At 43.2% G+C, this 18,275-nt stretch overlaps 1 protein-coding gene and 2 pseudogenes across 3 annotated transcripts; 2 read left to right on the plus strand and 1 right to left on the minus strand.

Annotated features, from left to right (window-relative positions):
- Positions 1-5,060: 5,060 nt before the first annotated feature.
- LOC136504721 (FAS1 domain-containing protein SELMODRAFT_448915-like) lies at positions 5,061-6,994 on the plus strand (annotated as a pseudogene).
- A 107-nt stretch (positions 6,995-7,101) lies between these two features.
- Positions 7,102-12,279, minus strand: LOC136504720 (bZIP transcription factor 1-B-like). 3 transcript variants are annotated; one of them, XM_066499695.1, is made up of 14 exons: positions 12,174-12,239; positions 12,023-12,097; positions 10,901-11,027; positions 10,752-10,820; positions 10,356-10,442; positions 9,859-9,942; positions 9,714-9,773; positions 9,467-9,639; positions 9,324-9,378; positions 8,699-8,738; positions 8,381-8,613; positions 7,820-7,897; positions 7,613-7,738; positions 7,102-7,536 (listed from the first exon to the last, which is right to left on the minus strand). In XM_066499695.1, the coding sequence occupies exons 3-14, from the start codon at positions 10,955-10,957 to the stop codon at positions 7,441-7,443; spliced, it is 1,158 nt and encodes a 385-aa protein (XP_066355792.1). In that variant the 5' UTR covers positions 10,958-11,027; positions 12,023-12,097; positions 12,174-12,239; the 3' UTR covers positions 7,102-7,440. The 3 variants fall into 3 exon arrangements, with proteins under 3 accessions (XP_066355792.1, XP_066355793.1, XP_066355791.1); XM_066499696.1 differs by lacking the exon at positions 12,023-12,097 and having other exon boundaries at positions 12,174-12,279; XM_066499694.1 differs by having other exon boundaries at positions 12,023-12,267.
- Positions 12,280-13,971: 1,692 nt separating this feature from the next.
- LOC136505700 (uncharacterized) lies at positions 13,972-15,593 on the plus strand (annotated as a pseudogene).
- Positions 15,594-18,275: the final 2,682 nt, after the last annotated feature.

Raw genomic sequence — 18,275 nt, forward strand, 5'->3', positions numbered from 1 at the left:
CCAGCTTATGTGTTGTTTGATTCTGGTGCATCACATTCATTCATGAGCATGGGATTTGCACACCGGCACAATATACCTCTTATGGCTATACCTTTTGCCTATAGAATCAGTACTCCGGGTGCGCAGTTGTGCATTAATACTCGGACGGACATAGTAAGCTTAGTACTAGCCACTCACACTTACCGTCTATATTTCATGGTATTGCCTAGGCAAGGCATTGATGCAATTCTGGGAATGAACTGGTTGTGTGTATATGGGGTAGTTTTGGATCTAAAGCAGAGAGTAGTTGAGTTACGGCTTCCTTCTTCTGAGGATAGGATGTCTCTTCTTATGTCCTTAGATCTAGTCTTACCTATTGCTGCTCATGCTGAAGCTTCTCCTGATCTTGCCTCTATTCCTATGGTATGTGAGTTCCTAGATGTCTTTCCTGAAGATCTACCTGGGTTGCCATTGGAGAGAGATGTAGAGTTCTCCATTGAGTTAGAGCCTGGCACTGCTCCTATCTCCCAATGCCCATACCGCATGGCCCTGAAGGAATTGGCTGAAATGAATAAATAGTTAGAAGAGTTGTTGGAAAAGGGATTATCCATCCTAGCTCTTCACCATAGGATTGTCCAGCCATTTTTGTGAAGAAGAAGGATGTCACTCTTTGAATGTGTGTGGATTATCGCCCTCTTAATGCGGTAACCATTAAGAACAAGTAACATTTACTTCATATTGATACTTTGCTCAATCAACTAGCTGGTGCCAAGGTGTTCTCCAAGATTGATCTTCGTTCAGGCTATCATCAGATCAAGATTAGACCACAATATATACCAAAGATAGCTTTTTCTACTAGGTATGGGTTGTATGAATACCTAGTCATGTCTTTTGGTCTCACCAACGCTCCTGCATTCTTCATGTATCTCATGAATTCAGTCTTTATGCCAGAGTTGGACAAGTTTGTGGGGGTATTCATTGATGATATCTTGATATATTCTAAGAACAAAGAAGAGCATGCCCAACACCTTCGGATAGTACTGACTCGATTGAGGGAACATGAGTTGTAAGCTAAATTCAGCAAGTGTGAATTTTGGTTAGATTGAGTGCAGTTTTTGGGACATGTTCTAACACTGAAAGATATATCTTTAGACCCTAGCAAGGTGCAAGATGTGCTAAATTAGAAGTCTCCCAAGTCAGTACACCAGATTTGTTAGTTCCTTGGTCTTGCTGGATACAATCGACGTTTCATTCCTGACTTCTCCAAGATAGCTCAGCCGATGACCAAGCTGCTCCAAAAAGAAGCCAAGTTTGTTTGGAGCCCGGCTTGTGAAGAAGCCTTCCAAGCTTTGAAGAACTTTCTTACCACTGCTCCTATCTTGGCCCAACCTGATATTGACAGACCTTTTGATGTATATTGTGATGCTTCGAAGACGGGGTTAGGCTGTGTGCTTATGCAGGATGGGTGCGTGATAGCTTATGCTTCGCGTCAACTAAAAAAGCACGAAATGAATTACCCCACCCATGATTTAGAGCTGGCTGCTATGGTCCACGCTCTAAAATTTTGGAGGCATTATTTGTTGGGCAACAAAGTACACATTTTTATAGATCATAAGAGCCTCAAATATATTTTTACTCAGTCTGAGTTAAATATGAGGCAAAGGAGATGGTTGGAATTGATCAAGGATTAAAACTTGGAGGTGCATTACCACCTAGGAAAGCCCAATGTGGTAGCTGATGCTTTGAGCCGGAAGTCATATCAGATTGAAGAAACACCTTTGTCTCTCAATCATGTAGAGGTGCTGGCTCATATTGCCTTAGTCTCAGAATTACTTGAGCTGATTATTATGGAGCAAAGGCAAGACACTTTAGAAATTTCTCACATCAAGAAATTGATTGCCAAAGGGCGTGGTCCTCAGTTTAGCATTGATGAGCAAGGTGTAGTGAGGTACAAGGATAGATTGGTGGTTCCATCAAATGAGGAGCTGAGAAGGAAAATTTTGAATGAAGTTCACTATTCCAAATTGTCTATCCATCCTCGCAGCAACAAGATGTGCCATGATTTGCGTCACTTGTATTGGTGGTCCAAGTATGTCGCGGAGTACGACACTTATGGGAGAGTTAAGGCCGACCACATGCGTACCCTAGGATATTTGTAGCCCTTGCCCGTTCCTGTTTGGAAATGGGAAGATATTTCCATGGATTTCATTATGGGTTTACCCCGTACATCCAAGGGCTATAACTCTATCTAGGTTATTGTGGATCGCCTTACCAAGTTAGCTCATTTTCTCCCAGTGGATTCCAAATAGTTTTCCAGAATGTATGTCGAGTTGTATTTGGACCGGATTGTGACCCTACATGGAGTCCCCTTACTATTATCTCTGATAGAGGGTCAGTTTTTATCTCTTGCTTCTAGGAGCAAGTTCAGGAGTGCCTTGGTACTAGTCTCCTCCATAGTTCAGCCTATCACCCACAGGCTGACGGCCAAACAGAAAGGGTAAACTAGGTACTGGAAGATATGTTGAGAGCTTGTGCTATTTCTTTTTCGGAGAAGTGGGACGGATGCTTGAACTTAGCTGAGTTTTCCTACAATAATAGCTATCAAGAAAGCATTCGTATGGCACCCTTTTAAGCTCTATATGGGAAGAAATGTAGGACACCACTCAATTGGGTTGAAGTGGGAGACCGTGGATACTTTGGGCCTAACTTCATCAAAGAAGCTCGAGAGCAAGTCAGCATTATTCAGAGTCATTTGAAGGCAGCTCGGAGCCGATAGAAAGCTTATGCGGACAAGCGCAAAAGGCCCTTGCAGTTTGCAGTTGGGGATTATGTGTACCTCAAGGTATCTCCTATGAGAGGGGTGCATCGGTTTGGTGTTTAGAGCAAGCTAGCCCCTCGATATGTGGATCATTACAAGGTTGTGAGATAGTGTGGCCCAGTTGCTTATCGTCTTCAACTACCAGATATTTTATCGGTGCTACACGATGTGTTCCACATATCTCAGTTGAAGAAATGTTTGTGGGTACCTGATGAAGCTGTGGAAATTGAAGGGCTTCCTCTCCAGCCTGAGTTGCCGTATATTCATCACCCTGTCAAGATCTTGGATGAAAAGGAAAAGGTGACGAGGAACAATGTGGTGAAGTTCTTCAAGGTTTAGTGGCAGAACCATTCGGAGGATGAAGCAACATGGGAGCAAGAAAGTTACATCATAGAGCACTATCCCCACCTTCTTTCTGGTTAGTGTTAGTGGAAGACAAGCGCCTCTATAAGTGCGTTATTTTGGACAGTTTTGCCACACAAAACATAGCATTACTTACTTCGATCTTGTTAGGACATCTAAACTCAGGAACATCACGGTTATAATCAATGACAGCTGGATCTTCGCATCCTTATTAGAGGGGTGGGGTTCTCGAGCCTTTTTGAGGCCACCACATTCTTATCCTCCTCTGCCATTGGTGAAGGGTTTGGGTGGTGGAACCCAATGCTTGAACCCCACGTGTGAACCCTCGCCGCCCCAGGCCCATCGATCAACTGGAAAAAAATAGAAAGCCTCACAATCCTACAGTTCATAATACAACCGTGAATAGCTAGCGAGGCCTGAGTGAGATCAGTGGCCAGCCTCGATATTACAATAGACAATAAGACCAAATGAATAACATAAGACCAAACTCACTTAGGCTTCGTTCGGTTTGCAGGGGAATAATTCCCAGCCAACAGTTTCTTGCAGGGGAATAATTCCCAGCCAACAGTTTCTTCAATAATTTATACTAGTATGGAACTGTTCCTGGCCTGGAACGACCCGGAACCTCCTAACCGAACGGGCCGTTACACGATAATCGTTGCAGCAGTAGTAGGTGCACGCAGCAGTATCCTCATGCATAGATTGATCCACCCTAGCTAGCTTGCCACAGTCGCACATAGGCATGGGTAGTCTAGAGGGACCGGTGCATCTTTGCATGACACGTCATAGTAAAGCTCTTTGGGGCGACCCCTCTTTTCCCACGTGTCCCTACGCATTGAACAGTCTTTCATCTACGCAAACAATTAAATTGGAACATATATTACTAACAATGCCAATTACAAAATAGTGCACAAGCATCGTGAGCCAAGGCGCCGAGCTCGATACCAAGATCTATGGCGCCAAGGCTAACGCCACATCGCCGCCACACAGACAGACACACCTACACGGGCCTCCAACCTTAGCACCATGGCCCACGGTGCCGAGACGTGAAACCTCAGCGCCTTGGGTCACAACGCCAACCCTCTAGATTAAAAATGAAAATAAGACGTCCAGGAATCTAAATGTTAATATTTATTTTAAAAAAAGAGCTAAATAATAAAAAAAAATCAGCGGTGCGAACCATGGTATGAGCATGGAGCAGGAGCTGCCATGGTTTTTTTTAGTTGATGAGATTATCAACTCCTCTAGCAGCATCACAGGGAAGGCGAAGAGTGAAGTCCATCTAGACACCTCGTGGACCATGCTGTTTTAGTTATCGGTTTTGTTGGGGGTGATGAACCGGAGATCCAGTGAACTCATTCTTTTTTTATATATAGGAAAAAAAACAAAAGGCATCTTCATAGTACCTATATAATAAAGAAAACATTAGTACAACACAGTGCGTGTTAGAGTTCAAACCAAATATGCCAGCCTTGCCGTTTGGTTGCTATTGTATTGCGTTTTGTGTGAGGTAAGCAGCGGTAGAACGAGTTCGTTAGAACCAGTTTTGGCTCGGTTCTGCAAAACAACATGCTCTGCTAACTTGCTGCGAGCCTGTGACGGCATTGACGCCCGGCAGGGGCCTGCTCAAAGTAGAACAGAGATATTGGATGGCTCCATGAGATGGGAAACCAACTTGGCTTTGGTTGATTTGAACAACATTTACTAACGTGCTTGCCAACCTGGGAGTACAAGTTCAGTTCTGAAGCCTGAACATCCACTCGGGCGCCTAGCCATCCATACCATCTCGAACTCGTGAAACCACGGTTGTTCAAGCATCAGAAGTTCAGAACCGAACTTGACTCCCGGCTTTTCAAGCACGTTTGTTAATTTTATCCTTTTCAACCAAAGCCAAGTTTATTCCTTTGTAAAGTTTTGAAGCTTCAATACATGGTTTGTGGCACCAACGTGAAAATTTCACTTAACACTTGATATGATAATCCCCGCTACAATGTATAACCAAAACTTTATCCCCAAACAGTTATTAAGCACCAATGCTTCACCTTTTGCGAAGGCACCTGTAACTGTAAACCTCTGCCGTTAAACAGTTGAACAGACCAAGAATCTGAAGATCTTACAGCCAGTTATTGAGGCTGTGAAGCTCATATTGAGGCCGTGAAGCTCATTTTCTGCAGCCAACACCTTAAGATAGAGCAGCACTGGTCGGAGTAGAGAAAAAGCCTGTCACTGTGCTCATGCTGTAAGCAGTATCCAGGTAGAGGTTTTTTCTAAATTTTTATTTTCATAATAAGGGCGTCCAGGTAGTTTAAACATGCACAATGCCTGAAAAGCAGTAGTTCACACATGAAATAAGCGTGCAAGAGTTGTACAACCACATCCCAACCCAGGGAGCCCACAATCTAGTAATAAAACAACCTGCTAGAGACTCAGGGAGCAATAGATAGCCATATACCTGGCTTGCCCGTTTACACCATGGCTTCCACCTTCCTTGCTACAATGAGCCTGGTCATCACTCTCATGATGTCAGCCTCTAGTGCCATCGCTGCCGCACCTTACACACAGATGGTCAGCAGTGACATTGCCACCACAGGCGCAGGAGATGCAGCGGGCGCGCTACTTCACCTTCGTCATGCTCGTCAGGATGGTGCAGGAGAAGATACCACGTAACACCACCTTCCTGATGCCCAGTGACAGGCTGCTGTCCACTGCATCCATCTCTGAGAGCCAGGTGCTGGAGTTCCTATCCAGGCATTCCATCACTGCGCCCCTGATGTTCCACGACCTCATCAGGCTTCCCAATGGAACAGTGGTCCCCACCCGCCACTTGGGTGACACGATCACTGTAACCAACATCAAGCATCAGAAGCTCTACTTCAACGGCATCGAGCTCACAAATCCTGATCTCTGCCACTTAGGGGGAGTCATTCAGGTGCCATGGAATAAATGGAGTCATAAGGCCAACAGCAACACGGAGAGTAAAAGCGGCAACTTGCACTCGCTACGCCGCTCCAACTTCTGCAGCACCAGAGAAGACTGACCGAAAACCAATCCTTGAGCACATCTTCTCTACCATCTCCCAACACAAGTTCTTCCACGATCCCTGCTCACGAACCTGCAGCAGAAAGCCCTCAAGTTCAGACACTTCTATGTCAAAAACTGGATTGGCTAGTACTACCCTAGTGATAGTATTGATGTTTTCCATTTTTTAAATCTGGATACAAAGCCAGATTCTTGTTCAATGAATGAGTCTTCCATTCGAGGAAAATTAGTGCACACGAGATTTTATCTTTGTTATGATCTAATAACATAAACTTTATAGAAGCCTGATAACTTCACCTCATGCATTATTAATACCATAATAAAACTACCAGCAACAACTTACAAATAACAAACATAAAGAAAAATGAATTGCTACCTGCAAGGCAGACATACTAATGAACTATACTTGCTCATCTAGGACATAATCTAGAACCATTTTCCTGTAATAAGCAAATCAAAACAAGATCATAAAGTAAAGTGCCAGGAGCCCAAAAACTTACCAGAATCAGGCGCAAGCTCAGCAAAACAAGTTTAACAAACCATTCCGCTGGCACTTCAGAAATAGATGAATGAAAAAAGAATAACTAATATCAGTATCACTAAGCTGAAAAATAGCAATGTCTTTTAACCAAACTACCTACAGCAGGTGGATTGTTCAAACTTAAAAAATCAAATACCGCCAAGATTCACAATTAAACAGGGCAGAAACAAACCTGGAAACTTCGAAGTGAAATAGAAAATAGACGCAAAAAAGAGGAACTTGCGTACACAAAAAATATATACATATTTATTGGTGCAGAGGTTGATTCTTCGTCTATTTGTTAATTATTATAGAAAGTAACTAGGAACAACTGATAAACAACAATATACATAAACTAGGCAGCCGTGCAAGCCCGGCAAAATGTTCAACCAGACTGAATTCAAAGAAACCAGTCTTTTGCCAGGTATACATAACAATATTAGTCAGCAATACAAATTTGTAAATTTGAGTTTATCCACTATTTCTAACAGATACAGTGAACTGGGTCACAGCTTACATCTTCAGTCACATCTTGACTTCTAAAAGATAAGCCAAGATAGATCTGAAACAGGAAACACCCACACACAAGGTTGGAATCAACATTATCACAACCTGGTAACAATTAACTGCAATAAAGTAAGGAGTTAATACGCATACTACAATTGCGCCTCCCAATAATCTAGTTAGAGCCATGCTATGCAAGCATTGCATGATAGCTCGATTAGTTTCCTTTTTTCTGGCTGTCATTGCCAGAATGTTGCAGCTTGTTGTTAAGTCCTGCCTCATCAGTTTTGTGTTGTTTGCCTTCAAGTTTTTCCTACAGAGCAGAAAGCGGAACAGAGATGTCAACATATGTACTTCAGCAGAATAAAATTGAAAAGTTGCAGGCCAACCTTTAGTGAGTTATTCTTTGATAGAAGTTCCTCATACTCTTTTCTGATACGGTTTACTTCATCTCTAAGTGAAGCATTTTCCTGCTTTAAAACATCAGCACGTTGAGCCAACTCCTCACATTCAGCCTGCAAAACTCATGTTTGTTCTCCATCAACTAGCTAACAACATAGTGGTACCCAGTACAGTCAAGTTGAACTAACAATTACCTGTTTACGCAACCTAGATCTGCGTGCAGACTCCCTATTGGACTGCTTTCTTCTTTGCCTTTTGAGTTCACGTTCATCCTGAACCACAAGAAAGTCAACATGAATAGCTTCTCCAATTGCCAGATTGATATATGTTGAATTTGTATCCACAATTTCTCTAGTGTCAATTCAATCTCTAATAAAATTAGCACAAGGCATACACCTCTTACAAAATATATCATGAGAGCAAGATTTAGATAGAAATGATGCAAAAACAAATCAAGAAAATAGCAATTCGTGGTCAAAGACACAACACACACTATATTCTTAAACTGTATACACAGTACTGAAACAAGTACATTGTACCAGAGCTAGTAGAAAATATACTCGTGCGTTTAATTTCAGTTTCATCGACCGAATTATTCTAAATAAATATATTTTATAATCACCCCTATTGCAACCGATCAGGCCAGTGGACAGATAATATGGTGTGCACAAAAATGCAAACAGAAATAACGCAATATAGAAGGAAAAGGTAGAGGACACACAGTGCATACAAAGCAGAGTAAAAAGAAGACAAACCTGTATCCATTGCTCTGCTGGGACCACAGCACCTGGAACTGTTGTTGGGGTCACTTTGCCATGAATTGCAGGAGCAGAGCTTGCTGTGTTGGCCCAATAGTCCATCCCAATATTTAGGTTTGTAGTTGGACCAGCTACTGGGCCACTTGATGGCATGGGCACGATTGCCATAGCTTGGTTCAATTTTCCCTCAGATGGTGAACGTGATGCACCATTCTGGGAACTTCGAACATCTAATTGAATGCAAATTGGCACAAAAATGATAAAGTTCAGAAAAATGCAAAAGAAGAAGCCAAGTAGATATGTACATACACATACCTCCATCTTGCTCCTGTCCACTTTCCTTGTGATGTGAATCCTGTAAAAATTACTCAACGATGCAAAGGCGCGTTAGGACAATCCCAAGATAATATCAAGTCATAATGAATGCCAAAAATATTTGACCACATGCAATTACATTGTAAACCCAACTGTCACAAGAATGCACAGCAACTCGAAAGGCATGCTAGTGTGGTCCGAAATATTTGGACATCAAACAAAGTATATCCAAGAGGCCAACAACGTCAGGAGGCAGTTCTCATGGATAATGGAAAAGATATTACTCCCACCATTTATATGATCCTTTGACTAAAATCTGGTCAGACTTTTGAAAATTTAACCAATGAGAGCTCTCAAAATATTCAGTTTGGATATACAGAAGTATGGGTAGATTTTTTGGCAGTAACACTTTTGATATCACATAATTTATTAGACATTGTAACTAGTTTAATAGAAAATTTGAGGTCAAAGTTATACATCAAAGACTAAAAAAGTCAAAAACATCATATATTTTTTACTGAGAGGAGTATTTTTTTTATATTCTTTCAATGGATTACAAAACAGATTATTGTGTATACATAACGAATACACAACAAAAATGAAGGAGCAATTCAGCAAGACTTACATTATGAGAATTTCCTTCACTCCCTTCACTTGAACTGTCACTGCCACTTTCGCCACTGCAAAGAGAAACAGCAACTCGTTCACTGATACTTACGGAAGGATGCACACAAGAACATATGGTGTTTAAGGTTACAACAAAAATACCTTTGAGAAGTGGCTCCATTAGCCGATGCACCAGAGGTCTTACCATGCTCACTGGGATTCTTTCCAGTAAGCATGTTCAAGCTGCCCAAACTTCCTTTGGATCCCTTTGTTGGACTTTTATCTTTGCCTTCAGAGGGCTTGCCATCAGTATCACCAGCTGCAGCAGTAGTTCCCTACAAAGCCTAGATGCATTAGGCTCCCCCATACTAAGCACAAGAAAGATTAATCTAAAAATATCATGTCTTACAGTAGCATCAGCATTGCCATTTGGAGAAGTAATGGCATAAGGAGTAAATGGATGTGCACCCTGCACAATAGCACAATGACAACCAAGGTCAGCATTGCCATTTGACAAGTACATAGTGAAAACTAAAGCCATGTGTTGAACATACCGGGGGCATAGATGGGTGGGCATATACTCCAGGAGGGTACATGATATATGGTGGCGGTGGTGTTCCATATGGTGGAATCATAGGCTGAAAGAAGGTAATGAGAAAAATGTGAACCAAAAAACTTTGTTATTATGTTAACTACCCATTCACTAGCAAAAATCAATTTGTTTGAACCATTCAATTTACCTTTAAAAAATATTAAATATCAGTAGTACTTTTGGTTCAGAACTATATTTTTCAAATAATGTCATGTCACTTTAAGGAAATAAGGAAAAGTTTCATATACAACCCTCGCATTTGCAAATAATAGCAGATGGGTATAAGTATTATTAGTGACAAAAAACATAGAACTAATATACAAACAGTGCTTTCTATCAGACAGCTAAGTTCAACCACTTGAAGCGCGTACACTTAAACAACCCTCTAACTGATAAAAAACATGAAAAGCAGTCAGCCACTACTATACTGAAAACACAACAGATGGCTAAAAAGCTTACCTGAGCTCCCCACATGTAAGGATGACCCTGTGGACTTGATGCCACGGGTGAAGGGAAGAACCCATGTGGTGGGATTGGAGGATATGCCTGCAAAAGGACCATGGAACATAATTATTAACAAAAGTCGCATTGGTAGAACAATACTTATGATATTATTAGAAGGATAAAGACTATATGCCCATTCTGATTATCACTGGCAAAATATTGCAATCCAAAATCAGCATGTCTTTGCTTTCCACTATGCTTATAATGTGTTGATTGCTATCATTTTATGGTAGGGACTACAGATTTACTAATTATGGAAACGAAAGTTGCAACTGCTACATACATATTTATTTCCTCCTAGAGTGTGGTTGGGTTAGTTGGGTTGGAGGGGAGGAGGGGAATCACTCTCACCTGGAAGCTGGACCAATCAGGATAAACAGCCGGTGTTGCAGCACCTGAGGTAGCAGGTGGCTGCTGCTCCTGTTACAGGGAAGGACAAATTTTTAGCAAGTAATTTTTTTTCGCTTAAAAGATAATGCCACAGGCCCAGCATCAAGAACCTGAGGGGCAGATGCCTTGCTTGTCTTAGACGGTGTATCTGCTCCACTGCTTCCCATGGTGAATCACAGAAACAGTGCAGCAACTAGTCCATTGTCTGTAGACAAATGAACCAGCATAAAGCAAAACCTGAATTGGAAAAAAGAGGAGCAAATGTAAGCTAAAATATAGCATGAGATCCCTTGCAAGGAAACCAAATTTAACTGTTCAAGACAAAATATACTACACTTTCAGAAAACAATATCCTAAACCCTTATCATGTTTAGCAGTAAAAGATTAAAGGGCAGATACAAGTGATCCTACTTAACTGTTGTGTATGATACCCTAAACCCTTGGTCCCTATCACTTAAAGCGCAGAATAAACTAACGATAGATCATATGCAATCCTGTCAATTTTTACTAATGCTCGATTTCATCAATTTTTAGAGTATTTTATCACATCACCAAACACTATAATACTTGGCACTTGTAATTCTGACAATAAAATTCCCCCATACACCAATGAAAACTATATGATAGTCCCATAAAATGTTTTTTTTAACAAACATAGCCCCACAAAACCTTACACATGCACAAGACAAGACTGCCATGGAACTGTACCTAAAGCTCCTAGTTTCAAAAACAACAGCCTTGACCCAAACCACATACAAATGATCTCACGGCATCAATACTTGCTACGAATATAGGAACTGCAGTAAATGTCCAATCATCTGAATGAGGTCCCTCCAGCTCCCATGAGCTGCAGTTAACCAAACTAAACCCTTTTGAAACTATAAGCATGTCAGTTATGACGTACAGATTAGACGTACCAAACCCGAGCTCCCACCAACCCAGAACGAACCCTAAACTCGAAATCTCAAAGCCCGTCACTCCACGAGGCTGCTGCTCCTCCTGCTCCAGAGAAATTTCGGACCACGCTTGGCTCACCAAGACGAAACGAAACGCGTACGCGCCACTCAGCCAACTAGACACGAATCACACCTAAACCCTAGCATCGTCGTCGATCCAGCAGCAGCCCAGAGCTGGAACCCGCGCAGGCAGTACCGCCCCCCGCGCCATGCGGCGCGCGGGGAGCTCAATTCAAAAACCGCGCGGCGGCTAGATCCGGTAGGTGGGTAGGGTACCTGTCGGGGCCCTCGAGCCGGCGCCGGATCCGCCGCCGGGGGGGGGTGGCGATCGAGGGGGAGGGGCCTCGGGATCTGGGCGCGGGAGGGGAGAGTAAACCTGGGGAAAAGGTAGGGAGGGAGGGAAGGAGGGAGTGGCGCGCGGGATCACCTGGGTGGTACGGTGTCTAGTTGGGAGGGAGCGTGCAGAGCGGGGTCGCGGGGCGAGGAAGACGACGAGGCTTCGGAGCTGGAGGGCGGGCAGGAGGAGAAAATTGCAGTTTTAGCAGCCTAAAAAAATGCGCTTCGCAAAACTAGCGTCCGAAACATTATTTTCGTAAAAATAGCACCCAAAACAATTGCTTCTCGTTTTCTTTACCATTTTACCTTTTCTCCTTCTTTCTCATTATTTCTCCTAAAATCTGGACAAAAATGCCTATGTGCTAATCAAGACGTTAATTTCATGTAACATCCGCATCTGCTGGGCACTGGGCAGCGCTGGTCGCCGCTGCAGGCCTTGTACCTGGACACATACACTAGATGGCCACATACCCACATAATAGAATAAACAAATTTATGCGTATCACACGTTCCGCCGCTGTCTCTTTCCGCACGCGAGCCCTAGCCGGCTCTCCATGGACGATGTGCCGCTGCCGCTCGAGATGACCCCGCCGGCCAACGCGCCGCCGCCGTCAGACGTGCCTCCGCAGCCCGACGTGCTGCCTCCGCCTGATGCCGCAGCACACCCTATTGCTGAGGGGGACTTGATCGCTACGGTAAGAGCCCTGCTGCCCGTTGCCGCGACTCCGGCCTTGTCGCACGGCGCGCCGAGGCCGACCCCACTGCCTGCCGTACATAGGTATGCGATGAACGACTGTACTCCTATTCTCCCAATTCCTGTCTGAAGTGCAGTTTGATGAAGTTAATATGATTTGTCAGGTCCGATTTAGAATTTGTGGAAACTATGCCACCAGTTGATTGGGATAGCTTGCAGATCATAGAAACACATGATGAGGAAGGACGAATCGAACTTTTGAGTGAAGATCAAATGTACGTGTTTTTAGGTTTGAGAGACGAGGAGTCAGGAAAGGTAGCTGCATCACATGATCGTGTAATGGTTGAGGAGGGTAGTCATGAAGATGATGCTGTGATTCCTAATAATGATGACATACCCACTGAGGTTGTTATTTCACATGATAAGGACCACCCACAAATGGATCTTGGTACGATGTACCCATCAATGGACGAGTTTAGGTTGGCAGTGCGACAATTTGCAATCAATGAGGAGTTTCAATTAGGGACAACGCACTCTGATAAGGAGAGATTTAGAGGTTTCTGCAAGTCTAGTGATGATTGCCCTTGGAAAATAAATGCCAGCAAACATAAAGGCCAAAGCACCGTTGAGGTAAATATAGGTAGCTATATTCCTAAAAATTAGTGTGATTTTCGTAAATTTATTTGTTTCTTATTACTTGTGTAATTTGCAGGTCACAGCTTTAACTGATCGCCATACATGTGTTTCTTCCATGAGGATGAAAACTACTGCAGCTTCTCAGAAATGGGTAGCTAGCAAGGCTGTGAGTATCCTTAGGGATTCTCCCAATATGGGTGCTAAAGAATTGCAAGATAAGTTGCAAAAAGATCACTCTGTCACAATTTCATATGACAAGGTATGGAGGGGTAGAGAAATAGCTCTGGCCGAGGTTTATGGTAAATGGGAAGAGAGTTTTGAGCTACTCTTCAGATGGAAGGCCGAGGTACTAAAGAGGTCACCTGGAAGTGTAGTGGAGATTGATGTAATTGAAGCGGATGGTAATGTATATTTCCATCGTTTTTTCTGTGCTCTTAAACCATGCATTGATGGTTTCTTGGAAGGATGTAGGCCTTACTTGAGCATAGATTCTACAGCACTTAATGGAAGATGGAATGGTCATTTAGCCTCGGCTATAGCAGTTGATGGTCACAATTGGATGTACCCACTTGCATATGGGTTCATAGCTTCTGAAACGGAAGACAACTGGACTTGGTTTATGAATCAACTTAAGAAGGCAATAGGTGATCCTCCACTCCTTGCTGTGTGCACGGATGCATGTAAGGGCTTAGAGAATGCAGTAAAGAATGTGTTTCCTAATGCAGAGCAAAGAGAATGCTTTCTTCATCTTATGAAAAATTTTCAGAAAAGGTTCAGAGGGTTTGGCAAGATGTATCCCGCGGCAAGGGCTTATAGGGAAGAAATATTCTATGATCACATGGTAGCAATTCTTAATGAATCTGAAGAAGTGTTGAAATGGTTAAAAGACTACCATAAGCTGTTGTGGTATAGGTGTGCCTTTAATCCAGAAATTAAGTGTGACTACATCACTAATAATATAGCAGAGGTTTTTAATAATTGGATAAGAGACATCAAGGACTTACCTGTTGCTGAACTTGCAGATAAGGTGAATATAGCTACCTATATTTTCCCTACATGTGTTTTTTCAAATGTATATGTTCGATATTAATTGTGTAATTTGCAGGTCAGAGAGATGATCATGAAATTGTGGAACAAGAGAAGAAATATTGGAGATAGACTACCAGCTGGCAGGATACTTCCAAGTATTATGGTTCAGCTAAAGGCAAATATTAGAGGGTTGGGACACTTGAAAATACATGCATCTGCTAATTGGAGTGCAGAGGTCTGGGACAATAGCAAGAAAGTTGAAAGGCATATTGTGAAGTTAAATCAACGGACTTGTACTTGTCTTGAATGGCAACACACTGGTAAGCCATGTCAACATGCATTGGCCTTTATAACCACACAGCGGGGAGTTGACCTTGAACAATTTGTGCACGAGTATTACTCGGTGGATAGATTCAAGGTTGCTTATGGTAGAGAGATTGAGCCAATGACAGACAAAACACAATGGCCTCAAGTGGACTTGCCATTTGTTGTTGGTGATCCTCTTGCTAAAGGAAATATGGGAAGACGAAGAAAACTCAGGTTGAAAGGGTGTCTTGAAGGTGGCCATAAGAAGAAAGGTGCTAAAGATGTAGAAGGTGACAATGCTACTGCTCCAAATAATGATACTGTGCCAACTAATGCTAAAGGGAAGAAAATGATTAGAGGCCCAATGACTTGCAAGAAATGCGGTGAAAAGGGTCACAGGCAAGCTAGTTCCAAGTGTCCACTCAACGGGACAAAGAAAAAGAGGCAAGTCCTATTTTTTTGTTGCAACCCTTGAATCACCATGTCATTACAAATATTATTTTTTTGAACTTGTAGAAAGAGACAGTAGCCTAGAAAGAACGTTACAAAAGAGAATCCAGATAGGCTTAGCACCCCACAAAGGCCGACAAGAGAACAAATACTACGTGATAGTCCAGGAAGGATAACGAGAAGGTATGAAATAGTAACACATTTAACCTATGTCATTTTACTCTAAACAAATAAAAAGATTTGTCTAATTGTCATTACACACATTTGTGTAGCCGTCTTGCTTTTTTACTGGGAGATGACAGTTCTTCACAGACCTCCACTACTACTCCTATGAGGATACCTACTGCACTTGCACCAAAGAAGATAACTCCAAAGAGAAAGCTACATATTGGATGAATGATATTTCGCAAGATGTGGTCACTTTTATTTGATATGAAATGAACTCATTTAGGTTTAATTTATGGGTATGTGAGATGAACTCCTTTAGTCTAGTGTGAGATGACCTCGTTTTCCCTTCATCTGTGAGATAGACTCGTTTTTCCTTATATGTGAGATGAACTCATTTAATCTCAAATTAAGAACGTGTGATACGCATAAATTTGTTTATTCTATTATATGTGTATGTGGCCATCTAGTGTATGTGTCCAGGCACATGCAGTCACACGCAGGCAGCCAGCGCCTAGGCCTGCAGCGGCGACCAGCGCTGCCCAGTGCCCAGCAGATGCGGATGCTACGTGAAATTAACGTCTTGATTAGCACATGGGCACTTTTGTCCAGATTTTAGGAGAAATAATGAGAAAGAAGAAGAAAAGGTAAAATGGTAAAGAAAACAAGAAGCAATTATTTTGGGTGCTATTTTTACGAAAATAATGTTTCGGATGCTAGTTCTGCGAAGCGCATTGTTTAGGCTGCTAAAACTGCAATTTTCTCGGGCAGGAGAGATGCGTGCGACGCGATGCGCAGCTGCTGCGGCTCGCGACTGGCGGAGTGGGGTCTACCCGTAGGGCAGGGCAGGGCGGGGTGGCTAGGCTAGCGTTCGTTGGGTTTCGGTTTCCGCGTCGCTTTCTCATTGGCAGGCCGGGGTAACTGTTGTGGGTCAAGTGGGCTCAGTTTTGGTTTGGACCGAAATTGCAGATTTGCGGCATACTTTGAGCCCAGACCATTAGCAGCTGTCCCTGTGGGCTGCTTGCTGGCTACTGTTGACTGACTGTGACAATCCCTCAAAGAAAGGTCGTCGTTTTAATCTACTATCTACTATTATTAAGCCGGTTCGCTTCGGCCGCCCTTCAGGCCGTCCACGTTAGCACTATTATTAAGCCGGTTCGCTTCGGCCGCCGTTCAGGCCGTCCACGTTAGCTGAAAAATTTTGCGTCGTTTGATCTCTGTTTTACCATATAGATTTAACCATTTAGATTTAGGTGGTGTCTGGTTGCCCCTCCTAAATTTTAGTCGTTGTCCTATCGAATGTTTAGATACATGCATGGAGTATTAAATATAGACTAATTACAAAACTAATGGCATAGTTTGCGACTAATTTACGAGACGAATCTTTTAAGCCTAATTAGTTCATAATTTGACAATGTGGTGCTACAGTACCATGTGCTAATGCCGAATTAATTAGGCTTAAAAAATGCGTCTCGTGGAGTACCGACGGATTATGTAATTTGTTTTTTATTAGTATCCGAACACCACATGTAACATCCTCCTGACACATCTTCTAAATTTTAGTCACTGGATCCAAACACCACCTTGCTCTTCCGGTTGTTTACCATGCCTCCACATGTCACCCTCCTTCAGGTCAACAGCAACAAAAAAATCGTGCTCCACCGACTTCTCCTCGCTTCTAGATTTAGATCCAGATCGGGCCTCTCGGTCCCCTACGCACCCTCTCCGCTCGTCGGCCCTCCCCGCACCGCCCGTGCCAGCGCCGCCGTCTCTCTCCCTCTCTCCCCATGCGGCGGCGAAACGGCTAGGCCCCTGCATTGGCCACCCTCTGACGCGGTGGTGCACCAGCGCGACTGGGTTCCGGCCATGGCCGTAGCCACAGCGGTGGCTATCCCCTCTCCGGTGCTTCTCTCTCTCCTCTCCTTATGCGGCAGCGCACCGGTGGCCGTGGCCGCGGGTAGACGGCCGCTATCCCCTCCGCTTCCCCACGCGCCGCGCGCCTCTCTCCCCCTCTCCTGATGTGGCTCAGTGCGGGTGGGTCCCGGTCGTGCCATGGCCGGCACAAAGGCAGGAGCATGCCTTCGTGGCCGCTCGTCCTCATCTTCGAGTTTCATCTCAGTTTGCCCATGTGCCTCTTTTTTGCAGTGCTTTCCCTGGTTCGTCTTTCTCAGCTAAGATGGCATAAATATATTAATTTGGGACACAGCTTCATACTGCTATCTGATACACGTATTTATCGTACGAATTTCATTCCGGCACAATATTTTTACTAATACGAGTGCTTCGTCCATGACCAAATACTGTTTTCCCTCTAATGCTTGGTGCAAGTGATGGACATGTGCTTTTGCTGTATAGCTTGTGATGAAAATGAACTCCCATTTAACTTGCAAATATAGGCTGATGCCCTACAGAGGCCTTCAAAGTAAAGAGGGGAGCTACACCCTTACGCGGGTGCTTCAATGAGGACTAGTGGGGAGTGACGACTCTCTAATACCTCGGCAAAACATCGCTGTGTTTATTTTCCTCTCTTTACTTTAAGCATTTACTTTTGAGCAATTCAATTCTTGTCTTTACATTCTTAGAATTGACATGCTAGAGTAGAATTGGAACTTAGGATGCTAAACTTTTGTGCGGTAGATCATTAGAATCACATTCTAGACACAAAGGGTGAAGTGGACTAAGTGTAGGATTTAATTATTGCAAAGAATTTTAGAATTTGCCTAATTCACCCATCTTGGGCATCTTGATCCTTTCAGTCTTATCGCCTGCTAGTTAATTTTTAGTATTTCACAGGAATTCAGAACACTGCTAAAGACGAGTACCAATCCTGAATTCAACAAAGAACTTACACTATGCAGTTCTTGTTTTTGGTAAGGTCTGATATTTGCTTGGTCGATTTGGTGCACCTATGTA

This window comes from Miscanthus floridulus, chromosome 14 (assembly GCF_019320115.1).
Source record: "Miscanthus floridulus cultivar M001 chromosome 14, ASM1932011v1, whole genome shotgun sequence".
NCBI lineage: Eukaryota > Viridiplantae > Streptophyta > Magnoliopsida > Poales > Poaceae > Miscanthus > Miscanthus floridulus.